At 41.9% G+C, this 17,958-nt stretch overlaps 1 protein-coding gene across 3 annotated transcripts in view; it reads right to left on the bottom strand.

Annotated features, from left to right (window-relative positions):
- The window catches only part of SEZ6 (seizure related 6 homolog), a 955,479-nt gene that overhangs the window by 144,812 nt on the left and 792,709 nt on the right, over window positions 1–17,958 (bottom strand). For all 3 annotated transcript variants that reach the window (XM_073616801.1, XM_073616802.1, XM_073616803.1), the window contains 4 exons: window positions 16,651–16,819; window positions 14,840–15,006; window positions 14,420–14,614; window positions 13,744–13,882 (listed from right to left, as the gene is read on the bottom strand). In XM_073616801.1, the coding sequence (XP_073472902.1) occupies window positions 13,744–13,882; window positions 14,420–14,614; window positions 14,840–15,006; window positions 16,651–16,819 (670 nt within the window). The remainder of the gene's footprint in view (window positions 1–13,743; window positions 13,883–14,419; window positions 14,615–14,839; window positions 15,007–16,650; window positions 16,820–17,958) is intronic.

Below are 17,958 nucleotides of genomic sequence, written 5' to 3' on the forward strand. Positions count from 1 at the left end.
TGAGTGTGAAGCAGAAGATTAATTTTGCTGGCAGCCACTGGTGGAAAAACAGAGCATGATCGTTTATTATGATCATATGTTTAGAAATGACAACTCCAGGCAAGAGAGAGAGAAAAGGGGAGATATGCAAATGAAAGAATATTAATTAACCACTGGAGCATGAAAGTATATTAATAATCTTCCGGAAACCTGTTTTTTTTTTCAACATCCACTCCCTGAATCTAGTAGGAAGCAGACATTAAGGACCAGGGATCCTGGGCAGACAACACTCATATTAATCACTCTGTCAGTGCTGATAAAATATCTTACATCACTCACACAAACTTGTGTTTTTCAGCCTTGATTAGTTTTCCTGGCTGATTTTGTTTACCCTGACATGCTGAGCCACTGACATTGTACAACCGAACTACTGTAGAAATAATGGGTGTAGGAGGGCTTCTTTTAATTTGCTTTATGGAGAAAATGGCAGTAAAAAAATACAAAAATGTGGGCTTTACTGTCCATCGACAGGAAGACCTCATTGGTAACAGTACTATCAAGCCTCAAAGCAATCACTGAGCTCTGCTACCTATTAGACTTATTGCTCCCAACTCCTTTGGATGTCATAGTTGGAAATCACAAAGCAAAGCAATTTTTGATTAATGATTGGCCATGTTCTTCAGAATGCTGGTTGTTCTCTTCATCTTGATAAATGCTTAATGTTGGTCACCTCATGCTGCATTCAGTATTCAGCTGTTACCACAGATGATTTAAAGCAGGATTCCAAGCAAACAGGAAAATACAGTGAGGGAAAAAAGTATTTGACCCCCTGCTGATTTTGTACATTTGCCCACTGACAAAGAAATGATCAGTCTATAAATTTAATGGTATGTTTTTTGTAACAATTATTGACAGAACAACATAAAAATCCAGAATAAATAATTTCAAAAAAGTTATTTTGCATTTTAGTGAGTGAAATAAGTATTTGACCCCTTTGCAAAACATGACTTAGTACTTGGTGGCAAAACCCTTGTTGGCAATCACAGAGGTCAGATGTTTCTTGTAGTTCGCCACCAGGTTTGCAGGTTCTCAGGAGGGATTTTGTCCCACTCCTCTTTGCAGATCCTCTCCAAGTCATTAAGGTTTCAAGGCTGACTTTTGGTGACTCGAACCTTCAGCTTCCTCCACATATTTTCTATGATATTAAGGTCTGTAAACTGGCTAGGCCACTTCAGGACTTTAATGTGCTTCTTCCGGAGCCACTCCTTTGTTGCACTGGCCATATGTTTTGGGTCATTGTCATTGCTGAATACCCATCCACGACCCATTTGCAATGCTCTGGCTGAGGGAAGGAGGTACTCACCCAAGATTTGATGGTACATGGCCCCGTCCATCGTCCCTTTTATGCCGTGAAGTTGTCCTGCACCCTAGCAGAAAAACACAGCAAAGCATAATGTTTCCACCTCCATGTCTGATGGTGGGGATGGGGTTCTTGGGGTCATAGGCTGCATTCCTCCTCCTCCAAACACGACGAGTTGAGTTGATGCCAAAGAGCTTGATTGTGGTCTCATCTGACCACAACACTTTCACCAAGTTCTCCTCTGAATCATTCAGATGTTCATTAGCAAACGTCAGACGGGCAAGTACATGTGCTTTCTTGAGCAGGGGGACCTTGTGGGCACCGCAGGATTTCAGTCCTTCATGGCGTAGTGTGCTACAAATTGTTTTCTTGGTGACCATGGTCCCAGCTGCCTTGAGATCATTGACAAGATTCTCCCGTGTAGTTCTGGGCTGATTCCTCACTGTACTCATGATCATTGAAACTCCACAAGGTGAGATCTTGCATGGAGCCCAGGCCAAGGGAGATTGAAAGTTATTTTGTGTTTCTTCCATTTGTGAATAATCGCACCAACTGTTGTCATCCTCTCACCAAGTTGCTTGGAGATGGTCTTGTAGCCCATTCCAGCCTTGTGTAGGTACAATCTTGTCTCTGACATCCTTGGAGAGCTCTTTGGTCTTGACCATGGCGGAGAGATTGGAATCCGATTGATTGCTTCTGTGGACAGGTGTCTTTTATACAGGTAACAAGCTGAGATTAGGAGCACTCCCTTTAAGAGAGTGCTGCTAATCTTAGCTTGTTACCTGTATAGAAGACACCTGGGAGCCAGAAATCTTGCTGATTGATAGGGGATTGAATACTTATTTCACTCATTAAAATGCAAATCAATTTAAAACGTTTTTTAAATGCGTTTTTCTGGATATATTTGTTATTCTGTCTCTCACTGGTAAAATAAACCTACCATTAAAATTATAGACTGATAATTTCTTTGTCAGTGGGCAAACGTACAAAATCAGCAGGGGGTCATATACTTTTTTCCCTCACTGTACTATACAAATCTTACATGTTTTTTGTTAATCTGCCAAATGATTTTCGGTCTTTTAATCCTGTCTTGTGATTTGTATACCCACGCTACAAAGCATAGCTAAGCTGGTGTCACCTTTACTTACTGGTTCAGAATTTTTGCCTCCTATGTCTATGTTTATTCTCCAGCTTGCCCACAATCATATTCCATCATATTCCAACCTCAGATTGTTCAATTAAGCTTTGGCAATAAAACCTGGAAGCAGATTGGTCTCTATGCAGAAGTGATCCTGATTTTGCACTTTCCAGCTTTAGTAAATAAACTCCATAGAATCAGTATCATCACCTCTATTAAGGGATTACAAAATAAACAGGAAGCATTAAACCTGAGCCAGGAAAAAGTGGAAATATGTCCCCAGATGACCAGAGTGTATTAAGATTTTTCCACTTTAACCTTGTTTTAAGCACCTTTCTGATTTTTAAGGTTTCAGTCTTAAAGAAGATTTTTAACTGTAGAGCTGTATCCAAAAAGGCTAGCAAAGGGCAAATGATTAGTCACCAATATTGCTTGCAAACTCTAAGAGATATTTTTTTTACCATTCTACCATGCTTTGCTTCTCACTCTGTCTCTGTGTAGAGGTGGCCAATTTTGTAGACAGAGTTTTGCTACCTTACGTCAGAGTTCTACCTCTGATGACTGATAGCCAGGTAACAAAGAACACGAAGAAAGGTGGAGAATGCAGAGAGCTACAAACTGAATTAAGCAAAAACAGGAAGATCTTTGTACTGCAGGTCCTTAGGTACAGCTTCCTCCCCAGCAAGGAGAACAGTGAGCAGCACAGTAGTAACATCATCAAATCTCTCTTCTCTCCTGAGAATAGCATTCAGAGAAATCTCTGACTTAGATGATCTCACACTGCAGATATACAATACATGTATAACCCTTGAGACCTTGTCACTGTGAAAATGGAGGAGAATATGGGGTTAATGGGACCTCCAGAACTATCATTTCTGAGTGGAAAAAGCTGTGTTTTTTGGTTTACTATGGGTTCTGTAGTTCTGGATTGGAACTTTCAATCCTGTGTCCGGATTTTATCAGACGGGCAATCTGCTCAGAGCTCCCAGTTTGGAGACAGCTCCCAATGAGGGAGCTAGAAGGTGGTCATCCAGGGGTCATAGGTGCCCCAGCCAGCAGCCAAGAGACAGGAGGTCTCACCCAGGGGTCAGAGGCGCCCCCAACCAGCAGCAATAAGACAGGAGGTCTCACCCAGGGGACAATGGTGCCGCAGCCAGTAGCGAGAGAGGAGGTCTCATTCCAGGAGTCAGGTCAGCTCCTATTGGGGTGTCAGGAGAACCCCTATCCAGAGGCCAGGGTTGGGTTGTACAGCAAGACATTGCGACTAAAGGCTAAGAGAGCTAAGGGAACCAGCAGATCTGGACAACACAGTAAGAGAGACTGGTAAGAAGAGCAGAGGTGCTGCCAACATGGGAGCCAGGTGGCTTAGTATTTTCGTTGTTCATGTTAATGTGGAAGGACCACTGCATGGGTAACTCATGTCTATGTGAACTTTCCATTTTGTTTAATAAAAGTGGGCTGCCATGCCCTAAAATGCAGTTTGGACTGACGCAACTCTGAAAAAGCACCTACCACATGAGTGTAATCTCCCCAATACCACACCCTCATGAAACAGGACTGCCTAGGTAATGAAAGTGCACAGCTATTTATTAGAAAAAATTCTTGACAAAAGGTAATTATTTCAGGGTACTAATTAGGCACAGTTAATCCTTCCAAATATTCCCTACTAGATAACCAATCTTTACATTTGAGTTTAGATCAACACCTACGGTAGATTTGCAGATGTCTGGTACTGGCCATAGTGCTGTCTGAAGACTTGTGTGATTAAAGTTCACAGCCTGAAAAATACCACAACATCTAGGCAACTGTTTTTGCTTGTATTGGATACTCCAAATATAGGACAACCACTGTTTCATATGCATCAAGTTGTGAGTGAATTGTTGATAGTTACTAAGATTTTTATGAACAAGGGAAATAATTATTCACGGATTGACAGGTTATGGTAGTTGCATCAAGAAGCACTGAATACAGAAGCACTCAAAAGAATCTGGAGGCTCTTAGTCAGCATATGGGCCCTTCTTACTAACATTATATTTCTGACTGTTAGTTTCTCAGTTAGAGTTACAAGGACATTTATAAGGGATGACATAACTCTAACTTGCTGTTGATGAGAGATTGTACTGCTGTATGATTCTACTTATTGTACCTGTAATTTTAGGGGTGTTCATAAAAATTTCATAGAACTGCCGTCTAACTGTAACGGTGCATGTTAAATTTTGTGAAATACACCTAAGAATAAGCATTACAATCAGATAACAATGCATTCATTATTCCAGAACCTTTTATTTCTAGTATGCTTTATCCTTCTTTAACCACTTCAGCTTCGGGAATGTTTTACTCCCTTCCTGACCAGGCCATTTTTTGCGATACGGCACTGTGTTGTTTTAACTGACAATTGTGCGATCGTGCAATGCTGTACCCAAAAAAAAAAAATTGATGTTCTTTTTTCCCCACAAATAGAGCTTTCTTTTGGTGGTATTTGATCACCTCTGCGGTTTTTATTTTTTGCGGTATAAACAAAAAAAAAGACCAACAATTACTTTCTGCTATAAAACAAAAACACATCCAATAAAAAAAAGTAAAAAAAAAAGAATTTCTTCATCAAGTTAGGCCAGTATGTATTCTGCTACATGTTTTTGGCCAAAAAAAATTCCAATAAGCGTATATTGACTGGTTTGCGCAACAGTTATAGCGTCTACAAAATAGGGGATAGATTTATGGACTTTTTATTTTTTAATTGTTTTTACTAGTAATGGTGGCGATCAGCGTTTTTTAGCGGGACTGCGACATTGCGGTGGACAAATCTGACACTAGGTGACACTTTTTGGGGAACAGTGACACCAATACAGTGATCAGTACTAAAAAAATGCCACTGTATACATGACACTGGCAGGGAAGGGGTTAACATCAGGGGGCGATCAAAGTGTTAACTGTGTTCCCTGGGAGTGCTTTCTTACTGTGTGGGGGATGGCTTAACTGAAGAAAGACAGATATTCGTGTTCCAGATTAGCAAAAACACAAGGTCTCTGTGTTTCTTACTGGCAGAACAACGACCTGGCTTGTTTATCGCTCTGCCTCTCTCTGAACGATCGCTGGGTTTCCTGCTGATTTGCTCCCGCTTTGTCCAATCAAAGCAGAAGCGGGGCTCCGACAGAGCGCATGCGCGCCCCAGAGCCGAAAAGAGGAATCGCGTACTGGTACGTGATTTCGCGCTTAAATGCCGCCCTGCCACAGTATATGTTCGTGGGGCGGTCCTTAAGTGGTTGAATCCAGTTGTACTTTTTCAGTAAATCAGCGAAAAAGATTCAATGGCTAGTCAACAGATATAATTGAAATTTTTTTTGTTTTCAGTTAAGCCAAATGCTCCCCAAGTCGATAAAGTACTGTTTCAGGGAAGACTGTCCTATTTGTTTGGAAACAGTGATCTCTTTGCAGAAGTCTGACACACCCCCTGTGAGGAACATGAGCTTTGCTGATTGGAGGGCCCAATCTCTGACATAGTGAGGTGTGTGTCAGACTGCTGCAGAGATACTACTGCTTCCACACAGAAAGCAGCAGTCCTTTTTGCAGTGTAATCCCAGGAGCCAGCATATTGGAATCCCAGTGGGAATCAATTACTCTCAATTAATCTTGTATTGATTTATATAAAAACTACACTTAGGATTAAGTATTAAGTATTAAACCCAAAAGAAAACATTTATTATATTCCAGTTTACCAATTCTTATATGTGGCTGCATTGGGGTTTTTTTTAAGCTTCCTTTCCTTTATTTTCACCTGGTGGTCTGGCCAGTAAGTCTGTTGTTTTTCAACAAAGTAGAAGCTGAACTGAAGATGTACAGTTGCATGGCTAAGACCAACTATCTACTACTGACAGGAGTGCTTACAATGATCAGCTTTTATTTATTTACATAAAACTTTTATACCAAAAGTAAAAAGAAACTTTTCTGTAACTGCTTATAAAGTGTTTGTTGGAGTTCAGCTTTGATTTTTTAGTGTATCTAAATCTGCTAGTGCATCTAACACTCCCCTCCCCCCAGATTAACAATGCTGCTGTCGCAAGGTGCCCCTGTTCTTCCTCATTCAGTGAAGGCACTTTAATACAGGAAGTGTGTTACTGGCCAGATCACCAGGTGAAAAGAGAGGGGAAAAAAGTCTAGAAAAGAACACTAATCCAGCCACCACGTCTAATGTTTGGTAAGTTGCAATACATTACAGTTTTGGTTTTGAGTTTAATACGGCTTTAACTACTTCAATACAGGGCACTTACACCGCCCTTCCTGCCCAAGCCAATTTTCAGCTTTCAGCGCTGTCGCTGTTTAAATGACAATTGTCATGCTACACTGTACCCAAACAGAATTTTTATCATTTTGTTCCCACAAATAAAGCTTTCTTTTTGGTCGTATTTGATCACCTCTGCGTTTTTTATTTTTTGCTAAACAAATAAAAAAAGGCCTAAAATAAAAAAAAAAAAAAAAAAAAAAAAAAGTTTTTCTTTTGTTTCTGTTATAAAATTTTGTAAATAAGTAAGTTTTCTCCTTCACTGATGGGCACTGATAAGGCGGCACCGATGAGGTTGCACCAATGAGGTGGCACTGATGGGCACTGGTAGGCGGCACTGATGGGTGGCCCCGATATGCAGCACTGATGGGAATTGATAGGCGGCAATGATGGGCACTCATGGGTGGCACTGGTGGGCACTGATAGGCAACACTGATGGGTACTGAAAGGCTGCACTGATGGGTACTTATGAGTGGCACTGATAGGCGGCCCTGTTGGGCACTGATGGGCACTGATAGGCGGCACTGCTGGGCACTGATACCAGGCACTGATGGGCACTGCTATGCGGCACTGATAGATGGCATTGATAGGCATCACTGATGGCATTGGCAGGCATTGGGGATGGGCACTGATTGGCAGCTGCCTGGGTACTGATTGGCATTTCCCTGGTGGTCTAGGGTGGCATACCTGGAGGTCTAGTGTGGTGGCAATCCCTGATGGTCCTGGTGGCATCCTGGTGGTCCTGGGTGGGCATCCGAGGGGGGGCTGCACTGATTAACAATCAGCACAGACCCCCCCTGTCAGGAGAGCAGCTGATCGGCTCTCCTCTACTCGCGTCTGTCAGACACGAGTGAGGAAAAGCCGATCAAAGGCTCTTCCTGTTTACATTGTGATCAGCCATAATTGGACACCGCTGATCACGTGGTAAAGAGCCTCCGTCAGAGGCTCTTTACTGAGACTGGTGTAGCAGTGTGTCAGACTGACACACCACACCACTGATCGCCGTGATAGGCGCCCCCACGGGCGCGCGAGAGCGGTCGTTGTGGAGGGCCGTCATAGGACGTCTACCCAGAACGAGAGCCGTGCCGCCCCGCCGTCATTTGACGGCTGGCGGGTGGGAAGTGGTTTTAAGGTTCTAGCAAAACTAGCAAAGTATGGAAAATGAACTATTTGTTTTATCTATGAAAAATATGTATGTCTTCTTTGTTTTAGGAGAAAACTAATTTATTTCTTTACCTATAGTTTTTGCTTAACTGTGGTGTGAAAAAAAACTGCATTTGGAAACATGATGAAATTTACTGCAACTAGATAATGAAAGTTGATTTATGTCATATATGTGTGACTATATAACCAGTGGCTATGGTTATTACCAACTCGAGTACAATATATTATTGTCATCTATCTTTATTGCTACATGTAAGAGTCCTGAGCGCTGTATGCCTCTATCCTCGGTCATCTATCTTCCATCAGGACAGGTCCTTTATTAGAGGCCAGAACACAGGTAGCAAAAATACCGTAACATCTGTAACTGAGCACAACATGCCTGGGGGCCCAGCTGATTATGGTTTATAAATGTTTAATTCTTCTCTCCAGTATTATCATGGCATGGAGATTGGTATTATCATGGCATGGAAATTGCTATTATCATGACATAGATTACTTTTTTATATTCAAACATTATGTGTGATGCTTTTTCTATATATTGTCAGTTTTATTAAAGCTTTGTTTTTTTAAAAATAACAAACACGTTATATTTACAGTTAGGTCCATATATATTTGGACACAGGCACACTTTTCATACTTATGTCTCTGTATGCCACAAGAATAAAATTAAAATGAAACAATCCAAATTAATTTGAAGTGCAGACTTTCAGCTTTAATTCAAGGGGTTGAACATACATATCAAGAAGAAATTTTAGGAACGACAGCCATTTTTATAAACAGTCCCCCCATTTTCAGGGCCTCAAATGTAATTGGACAAATGAATATAATCATAAATAAAATGTTCATTTTTAATATTTTGTTAAGAATCCTTTACTGGCAATGACTGCCTGAAGTCTGAAACCCATGGACATTACCAAAGGCTGGGTTTCCTCCTTTCTGATGCTTTGCCAGGCTCTAACTGCAGCTGTCTCCAGTTCTTTGTTTGTGGGTCTTTCTGCCTTTAGTTTTGCCTTCAGCAAGTGAAATGTATGCTCAATTGGGTTGAGATCAGGTGATTGACTCAGCCATTGCAGAATATTCGCCTTCTTTTCCCTCAAAACCTCCTGGGTTGCTTTTGCAGTGTGTTTTGGACCATTGTCCATCTGTACTGTGAAGCGCCATCCAATCAACTTTTCTGCATTTGGCTGAATCTGGCATGACAGTATACAGTATCTCTAAACACTGCAGAATTCATCTGGCTGCTTCTGTCTTCTGTCACATCATCAATAAACACCAACGACCCAGTGCCACTGGAAGCCATTCATGACCATGCCATTATGCCATCATTTTACAGATGATGATGTGTGCTTTGAATCATGAGCTGTTCCAAGCCTTCTCCACACTTTTTTTCCCCCATCATTCTGGTACAGATTAATCTTAGTTTCATCCGTCAAAAGAATGCTTTTCCAGAACTGGTCTGGCTTTTTTAGATGTTTTTAGGCAAATTCTAATCTGGCTTTTCTATTCTCATGGCTTATGAATGGTTTGCATCTTGTGGTGAACCCTCTGTATTTGCTCTTGTGAAGTCTTCTCTTGGTTGTAGACTTTGACAATAATATGCCCACCTTCTGGAGAGTGTCCTTCACTTGTCTGGATGTTGTGAATGGGTTTTTCTTTACCATAGAGAAGATCCTGCGATCATCCACCACTGTTGTCTTCAGGGCCATCTTTATTATTGATTGGACCGTGGGCAAATATTTTCTTGGTCCCCCCATGCAATTTCACTCTCCACCTGTTTGAGTCTCCAATAAATAGCAGCTAGACTCAAAAGAGGTTTACTGAATCAGATCAGGCAGCGATTGCGATTGGTTGCCAGAGGTTACAGTGTATCATTACCACTCACTGACTGGCTGCTAGAGGTTACAGCACACATTATGGCTCACTTATTATTTGCTAGAGGTTACAGCACATGACTTCTGCTTGTTGATTGGTTGCTAGAGATTACTGTACATCAATACTGCTCACTGGTTGCTAGCAGTTACTGGACATCCTTACCACGCACCAATTGGTTGCTAGAGGTTACTGCACATTATTACGACTTACTAATCGGTTGCTAGCGGTTACTGCATATCCTTACCACTCAATGATTGGTTGCAAGAGGTTAGTGCACATCATTACTGCTCACTGATTGGTTGCGAAAGGTTACAGCACATCATCTCCTCACTCCCTGCATACCATGGACTTGGGAGGTGAGGGGACCCATCAATAGACTGAAAACTCCTATGTAATGGGGATTCACACTGACCACTAATGTAATGGGGATTTACACTGCCCACTAATGTAATCGGGATTTACACTGTCTACTAATGTAATAGGAACATTCACAGGAACCACTAATTTAAGGAGGGATTTACACTGACCACCAATGTACGGGGGACATTCACACTGGCCACTAGTGTGAATGAAAGAATTGTACACCAAGCCCCAATGTAATGAGAACATTTACAATGACCACTAATATAAGTGAGACATTTAGCCTGCTTTCACATTTGTGTGTCGGGAACGCATGCAAAATCACTTTCCTGACACCACAGAAACGTGCTGCCCCTTAGCAGATACACAGCAGTGCCATTATTGTTAATAACATCCTCACGCATCTGCTGAGATGTGCGTATTCACATGCACCACAATTCACGGTGCCGTGGCACCATGTTATTTTGAAAAGGGGTTCCACCTCCAATTTGCTTACCTTTGCAGAACAGGCTGATGTTAGGCTTAATGGCCACAGTTGTAGGCAGGACTTTCAAGCATGCCCCTTTACCTCTCCAGTGGGCAGCATTCAGCAGAAGTGATGGTGATATGACCTCAGGGAGGCATGATATACATAGGAATTCCACCTCTATTTACATATCAATGCAGCTGCTCCACAGCTACTTACATATTAATGCCGCCGCTATTTACAAATCAATGCAGGTTATTTACGTGTAAACACAGGGTCTGCAGGTGAGTCATCTGTACACGACAATAGGCAGAGTCGAGCAGCATTAGTAACACTTCACACTGAGATATCAGGACACAGCACGGGACTAAAATTTCAAGGGACAAGGGAATTTGAACTGGGATAGTTGGCAAGTATGAGGCAGCTTCTTTGGGCCCCACAACAATATTGGGACCCAGGGCAGATGCCCATTTTGCCCTGCCTTAAAGACGGCCCTGGTTGTCTTCCATGGACGTCCAGGCCTTTTTATGTTGCTGAGCTCACCAGTGCATTTTTTTTTCCTCATAATGCACCAAACTGTTGATTTGGCCACTCCTATTGTGATGCTATCTCTCTGATGGATTTGTTTCATTTTTGAAGCCTTACAATGGCCTGTTTCACTTGCCTGGACAGTTCGTTTGAACACATGATGTAGGTTCACAGTAGGGTTGTCCCGATACCGATACTAGTATCGGTATCGGGACCAATACCAAGCATTTGCGCGAGTACTTGTACTCGCACAAATGCTCCCGATGCCTTATCCGATACCTGGTCGGATAAGACATTGGCGAAGTCAGCGTGTGGACGTAGAGGGTGGGCGGAGTCAGCTGGTGGACGCAGAGGGCAGGTGGAGTCAGCTGGTGGATGGAGAGGGCGGGCGGAGTCAGCTGGTGGACGGAGAGGGCAGGTGGAGTCAGCTGGTGGATGGAGAGGGCAGGCGGAGTCAGTTGGTGGATGGAGAGGGCGGGCGGAGTCAGCTGGTGGACGGAGAGGGCGGGCGGAGTCAGCTGGTGGATGGAGAGGGCGGGCGGAGTCAGCTGGTGGACGGAGAGGGCGGGCGCAGTCAGCCTGTGTAATAAGACACATTACAAGGGGCCGTGTGTGAAGGGGGCGTATTTTCTGCTGCCCTGTACCTCGCTGTGACAGCTTGAAGCTGAGTTTACTTTTTAAATTGTAGTGTAATAATATCAGCACTCAACTACCAATTTGATGAAAAATATATAGTGACAGATGAGAGAAATAAAATAATATAAGATAATGACTGAAAAAATGAGGAAATTAGAACAGAATAACATTATCCTCTAGTATAAATAATAATCACCCATTAGTCCACCAGTCATCTAAATTAGCATAGTGAGGGTTAAACTGAGTAGAATTTATTTCCAGCCTGAACGTCAGCCTACAATAATTAAAGCCAGCCACTTGTCGGTGCCACCTATCAGTGCCCATAAGTGCCGTCTATCAGTGCCATCTATCAGTGCCAGCCACCTGTCAGTGCCACCTATTACTGCCCATAAGTGCCATCTATCAGTTCCACCTATCAGTGCCCATCAGTCAGTGCCACCTATTAGTGCCCATAAGTGCCATCTATCAGTGCCCATCAGTCAGTGCTAGCCATCAGTCAGTGCCACCTATCGGTGCCCATCAGTCAAACTGTCACATGACATTTTAAAAAAAGTATCGGTAATCGGTATCAGCGAGTACTTGAAAAAAAGTATCGGTACTTGTACTCAGTCTTAAAGAATCAACTCTGGTCCTTTTACCTGCTTAATTGATGAAGAAATAATGAAGGAGTAGCTCACACCTGGCCCTGAAACAGCTTTTGATTCAATTGTCCAATTACTCTTGGTCCCTTGAAGAAGGGGAGATGGCTAATTATAAGAGTTGTAATTCCTAAACCCTTCCTCCGATTTGGATGTACATACCCTCAAATTAAACCTGAGAGTATGCACTTTCAGCCAATGTCCATTATATAACTATAGATTGAATATGTTTTGGTAAATACCTGAAAAATTTAAATTGTGCCTGTGTCCAAATATATATGGACCTAACTGTACCTGCTCTGTGAAATGGTCTTGCACAGAGCAGCTCTGTTCCTCTTCTTTTTGGGTCCCTCCGACAGCACTCCTCCCCCTCGAGCAGTGTCTCAGAGAGAATCACTTGCCCTGGTGGCACCGCTGTGTGCTTGCTCCTGAGCCGCTGCTCTAGGTGTCTATAAGACACCTAGAGCCACGGCTCAGCTCCACCCCCTGCTCTTTCCTCATTGGCTCACTGGCTGTGATTGATAGCAGTGGAAGCCAATGGGCTCCCACTTCTGTCTCAATCAATAGCCGAGGCTATTGTGAACATTGCTGGATCAGAGAGAGCTCAGGTAAGGATTTGGGGTCAGACCCCTGCACACAGACTTTTTTTACCTTCATGCATAGAATGCATGAAGGTAAAAAACCTTCAGCTTTAAGAACCACTTTAATAAAGAGGAAATGTGAAATGGCCCAGGTTTACTGTTTGAATTGGAACCCATGGTGTGCTCTCTTGCTTAGTGTGGTCAGTTTTTAATAGGAAAGCACAGGGACTAGAAGGAACACCAGGGATTTCACACAAAGGAAGCAATACAAAGAGAACAGGACACTTTCTCTTACAAGTACATGGTACAGCAGGGGCATGTCAGAAATATGAAATGTTGGGGTAACAAACAATTTAAAGGAGTAAAGGTGTCCAAAAACACAGAATAATCTTTGCTCAATCAAGCTGATTACACTCAGATCTGGAAATGGTTTTAAGTCAATGGATAGTCATCAACCTTTGCATATACCTCCTGACCGATCAGTTTTGGTGAAATAATTTTCATCCAGTATAGATTTTTCCAGGTAATCACTATTCTTTCTCCTAAATAATGCTATTGCCAGGTCTGTCTACTCATTGGATAATATTCACACTCAAATGATATGTTTAGCCACATTCCATGAAATAGTCTTCCATCTGAAACTTCCAACCATGGTATCATGAACTTGAGTTCCTTAAAATTAAGTACATAAAATAAAGTGGGAAAACAAATATAATTTATTGGATTATACATAAGGACTTACACTTGAATATCCAGAAGTATCCTTTTCTCTTCCTCTACATGAATGCCCCAGATGCAGTCTTGTCCTTTTCCATAGGCTTCAGGCCAGTTGGGTGAAAGCACCACCCCTGCAGAGTCTGTGATTTCTCCACTGCAAACAGCTGAGACAACAAGAAATTATAGGGTTGATTTACTAAAGGCAAATAGACTGTGAAAGTGAAAGGAAAACTATATGGGCCCATTCACACTTACACAGTGTGAATCCAGCACTTAAAGCCCAACTACCGTCACAACTTTTGTTTTAGATTTTGGATAGATTTTGGAAGAATAAATAATCAAATTTTATTTTCTATTACCCCATTTTAGAGATTTCAACTCACTTCCTGCGGATTGACTGTAATTGAGACAGGAAGACACAGACAGTATACTAATAACCTGATAGAGGTTCTAACATTTTACATTTTCTAAACTAGGTGTTTTTCTGCAGTCTGTGTTCCCACTGGTGAGTTTTCCTATCACTTTCTGTGTAGAAAAGATGTGAGAGGGACACAGACCACAATAAAAACCTGACAGAAGTTGTTACCCTTCCCCACTCTACTTAAAACAAAATGAAAAAAGTGCTGAAGTTTGGCTGTAAAAATAAGACTTTTTAGTGAATGTGGTGTCACAATCTGGCATAACATTCAGTCTTAACTCACCTCTGCATGCTGGTTCTGTCTCATTCCACTGAGGATCTCCTGAGTCTTGACACTCAATGATGGTGGACCCTTGTTCCAGTGTATAACCTGGATCACAAGTGAACTCCACTACTGTTCCCACAGCAAAGGTAGCATCACTGCTGGTGAAGTTACCATATTTAACAAAAGGTTCATAACAATGACCTTGTTCATAGGCTGTAAAAGAAATACAAATATTAATAAACTCTATAGCAGTACTGGATTTCTGAAGCTGCTAGTCTGAAAAGATGAATTGGTGCATTGTTTGCAAAGGTCGAGCCATGCATGGCCACCATAATGTATGGCCAGCAGGTCTAGCAGTACTCCAGGAAAAACAATTAAAAACAGGTGAATTAAAATTAGCATTCAAATTAAGAAAGCAAAAAGGATAATCTGTTTTACCTTGATAACGAACTGCTACACCAGTAGAGGTGCCACTACTGTCGGTTGTTAGCTCTATAAAGAAGTATCGCGCAGTACTGAGAAGGCCTTCAATTGGGAGATATTCTACTTCATAGGAGTCATAGATAGGTGGGGAATCTATTGTATTCCCATCTCGGATAATAAACCTGAAAAAATAGCAGGAATATTAACATATCAATAGGGGAATTAGGTGACCAATAGGGATGGGCCGAACACCCCTCCTGTTCGGTTCGCAGCAGAACATACGAACAGGCAAAAAATTTGTTCGTACATGCAAACACCATTAAAGTCTATGGGACACGAACGTGAAAAATCAAAAGTGCTAATTTTAAGGGTTAATATGCAACTTATTGTCATAAAAAGTGTTTGGGGACCTGGGTCCTGCCCCAGGGGACATGTGTCAATGCAAAAAAAAGTTTTAAAAGCGGCCGTTTCTTCAGAAGCAGTGATTTTATTAATGCTTAAAGTGAAAAAATAAAAGTGAAATATTCCTTTAAATTTCATACCTGGGGGGTGTCTATAGTATGCCTGTAAAGTGGCGCATGTTTCCCGTGTTTACAACAGTCCGAGAGCAAAATGACATTTCTAAAGGAAAAAAAAGTCATTTAAAAATACTAGCGGTAGCGCCAGCAGCTATAATGAATTGTCGGGTCTCTGCAATACTCATAACAGTCATTGAAAAAACTATAGATAGGCATACTAAGTACACCCCCCAGGTACGAAATTTAAAGGAATATTTCACTTTTATTGTTTCACTTTAAGCATTATTAAAATCACTGCTCCCGAAAAAACAGCCATTTTTAAAACTTTTTTTGCATTGATACATGTCCCCTGGGACAGGACCCGGGTCCCCAAACACGTTTTATGACAATAGCTTGCATATTAACCTTTAAAATTAGCACTTTTGATTTCTCCCCATAGACTTTTAAAGGGTGTTCCGCGGCTTTCGAATTTGCCACGAACACCCCAAATTGTTCGTTATTCGGCAAACAGCCAATGTTCGAGTCGAACTCATGTTCGAGTCGAACTCATGTTCGACCCGAACAGACAGCCCATCCCTAGTGACCAAATACAATTGCAGCTGAAAACAAATGAAAACTAGTCCCTGGATCAGGTACGTGGATAGTATGTGGGTAAGATTAGAACACTGGTATTACAAGCTATTGAACACATAGGGATGTAGTTTAAAACAATGAATATAGCAATTTGACCAGTGAAAGTACATGCATATTTGTTCAAATTAGGTCAAAAAAGAAAGGTTATTAGGCTCTTTCTTGTGTTGGTCAGATGTATTCCATCGATTTAAAGCAGAAAAAAAAGCATTTGGCCACTAGATGCCACTGAATATCATAGGAAGTTCCTGCTTAGTGCCATTTGGAGGCCAAACAAGCTATTTAATTTTTTAATTAAGAAAGGCCTTCTGTGTCAGGGCAACTAGGACTTCAGATCTAGATGTACGGACCCAATACGCAATACATAGCAGTCTGAAACCTTTTGGCATGATACTGAAAGACAGCAGCATGATGTGTCGGTAGCTTTGTGCCTACCCTGGCAGCCCTGCAGCCTTAGACCATGACCTTTGTTAGCTATCAAGACATCCTTAGCTTACAATCTTTTATTTTATGGGATATTAACAGTTTTTTTAATGCCAGAATGTATAGACTAAGTATTTTACTGGTATGTCATAATGAAGCAACTAGGCAGAGCTGGATCATTCAGAAGGCAACATAGGCAAGATTGCAGAAAAAAAATACTAATGATGAGAGGTCAAATAGTGTGTGCAGTTCTACCTGTCATCATCCTCAGCTAAGGAAACCTTCTCAAAGTGCAGATGAAGTCGCTGTGCTGCTGGAGCCTCTAGAACCCAGTGGCAGGTTAGATTATTGCTGTAGTTTCCAGGGAAGTTTGGTGATACAAGACGTCCAGTAGTGATATTTCTGATGAAACCCCCACAGGCAGCTATGGAAGACATTTAGAGTTGACAGTAAATGAAAATCATATCCAGAGCACATTTTTGCTTAAAGCACAAGAACTTCATAAGGTTCATTTTTAAAGCAGACCCCTGTCATAAAAACTTTCATACACTGAGCAAAATTATAAACACAACACTTTTGTGTTTGCCCCTGTTTATCATGAGCTGAACTGAGAGATCTACAACTTTTTCTATGTACACAAGAGGCCTCTTTCGCTCAAATATTGTTCACAAATCTGTCTAAATCTATGTTAGTGAGCACTTCTTCTTTGCCGAGATAATCCATCCAACTCACAGATGTGGCATATCAAGATGCTGATCAGACAGCATGATTATTGCACAGGTGTGCCTTAGGCTGGCCACAATAAAAGTCCACTCTAAAATATGCAGTTTTATCACACAGCACAATGCCATAGATGTTACAAGTTTTGAGGGAACGTGCAATTGGCATGCTGACTGCAGGAATGTCCACCAGAGCTGTTGCCCTTGAATTGAATGGTAATTTCTCTATCAAAAGCCGTCTGCAAAGGCATTTCAGAGAATTTGGCAGTACATCCAACTGGCCTCACAACTGCAGACCACGTGTAACCAAACCAGCCCAGGATCTCCACATCCAGCATCTTCACCTCCAAAATCGTCTGAGACCAGCCACCCAGACAGTTGCTGCAACAATCAGTTTGCATAACCAAAGAATTTCTGCACAAACTGTCAGAAACCGTCTCAAGGAAACTCATCTGCATGCTCGTCATCCTCATCGGAGTCTCGACCTGACTGCAGTTCGTCGTCGTAACTGACTTGAGTGGGCAAATTCTTACATTCGATGGTCCTGGCACTTTGGAGAGGCGTTCTCTTCACAGATGAATCCCAGTTTTCACTGTACAGATGGCAGACAGTGTATATGGCATTTCCCTGAGAAGGTTTCTGACAGTTTGTGTAGAAATTCTTTGGTTATGCAAACTGATTGTTGCAGCAGCTGTCTGGGTGGCTCGTCTAGACGATTTTGGAGCTGAAGATGCTGGATGTGGAGGTCCTGGGCTGGTGTGGTTACACGTGGTCTGCAGTTGTGAGGCCGGTTGGATGTACTGCCAAATTCTCTGAAACGTCTTTGGATACGGCTTATGGTAGA

The sequence above is a fragment of the Aquarana catesbeiana genome, linkage group LG02, assembly GCF_042186555.1.
Source record: "Aquarana catesbeiana isolate 2022-GZ linkage group LG02, ASM4218655v1, whole genome shotgun sequence".
Classification (NCBI taxonomy): domain Eukaryota; kingdom Metazoa; phylum Chordata; class Amphibia; order Anura; family Ranidae; genus Aquarana; species Aquarana catesbeiana.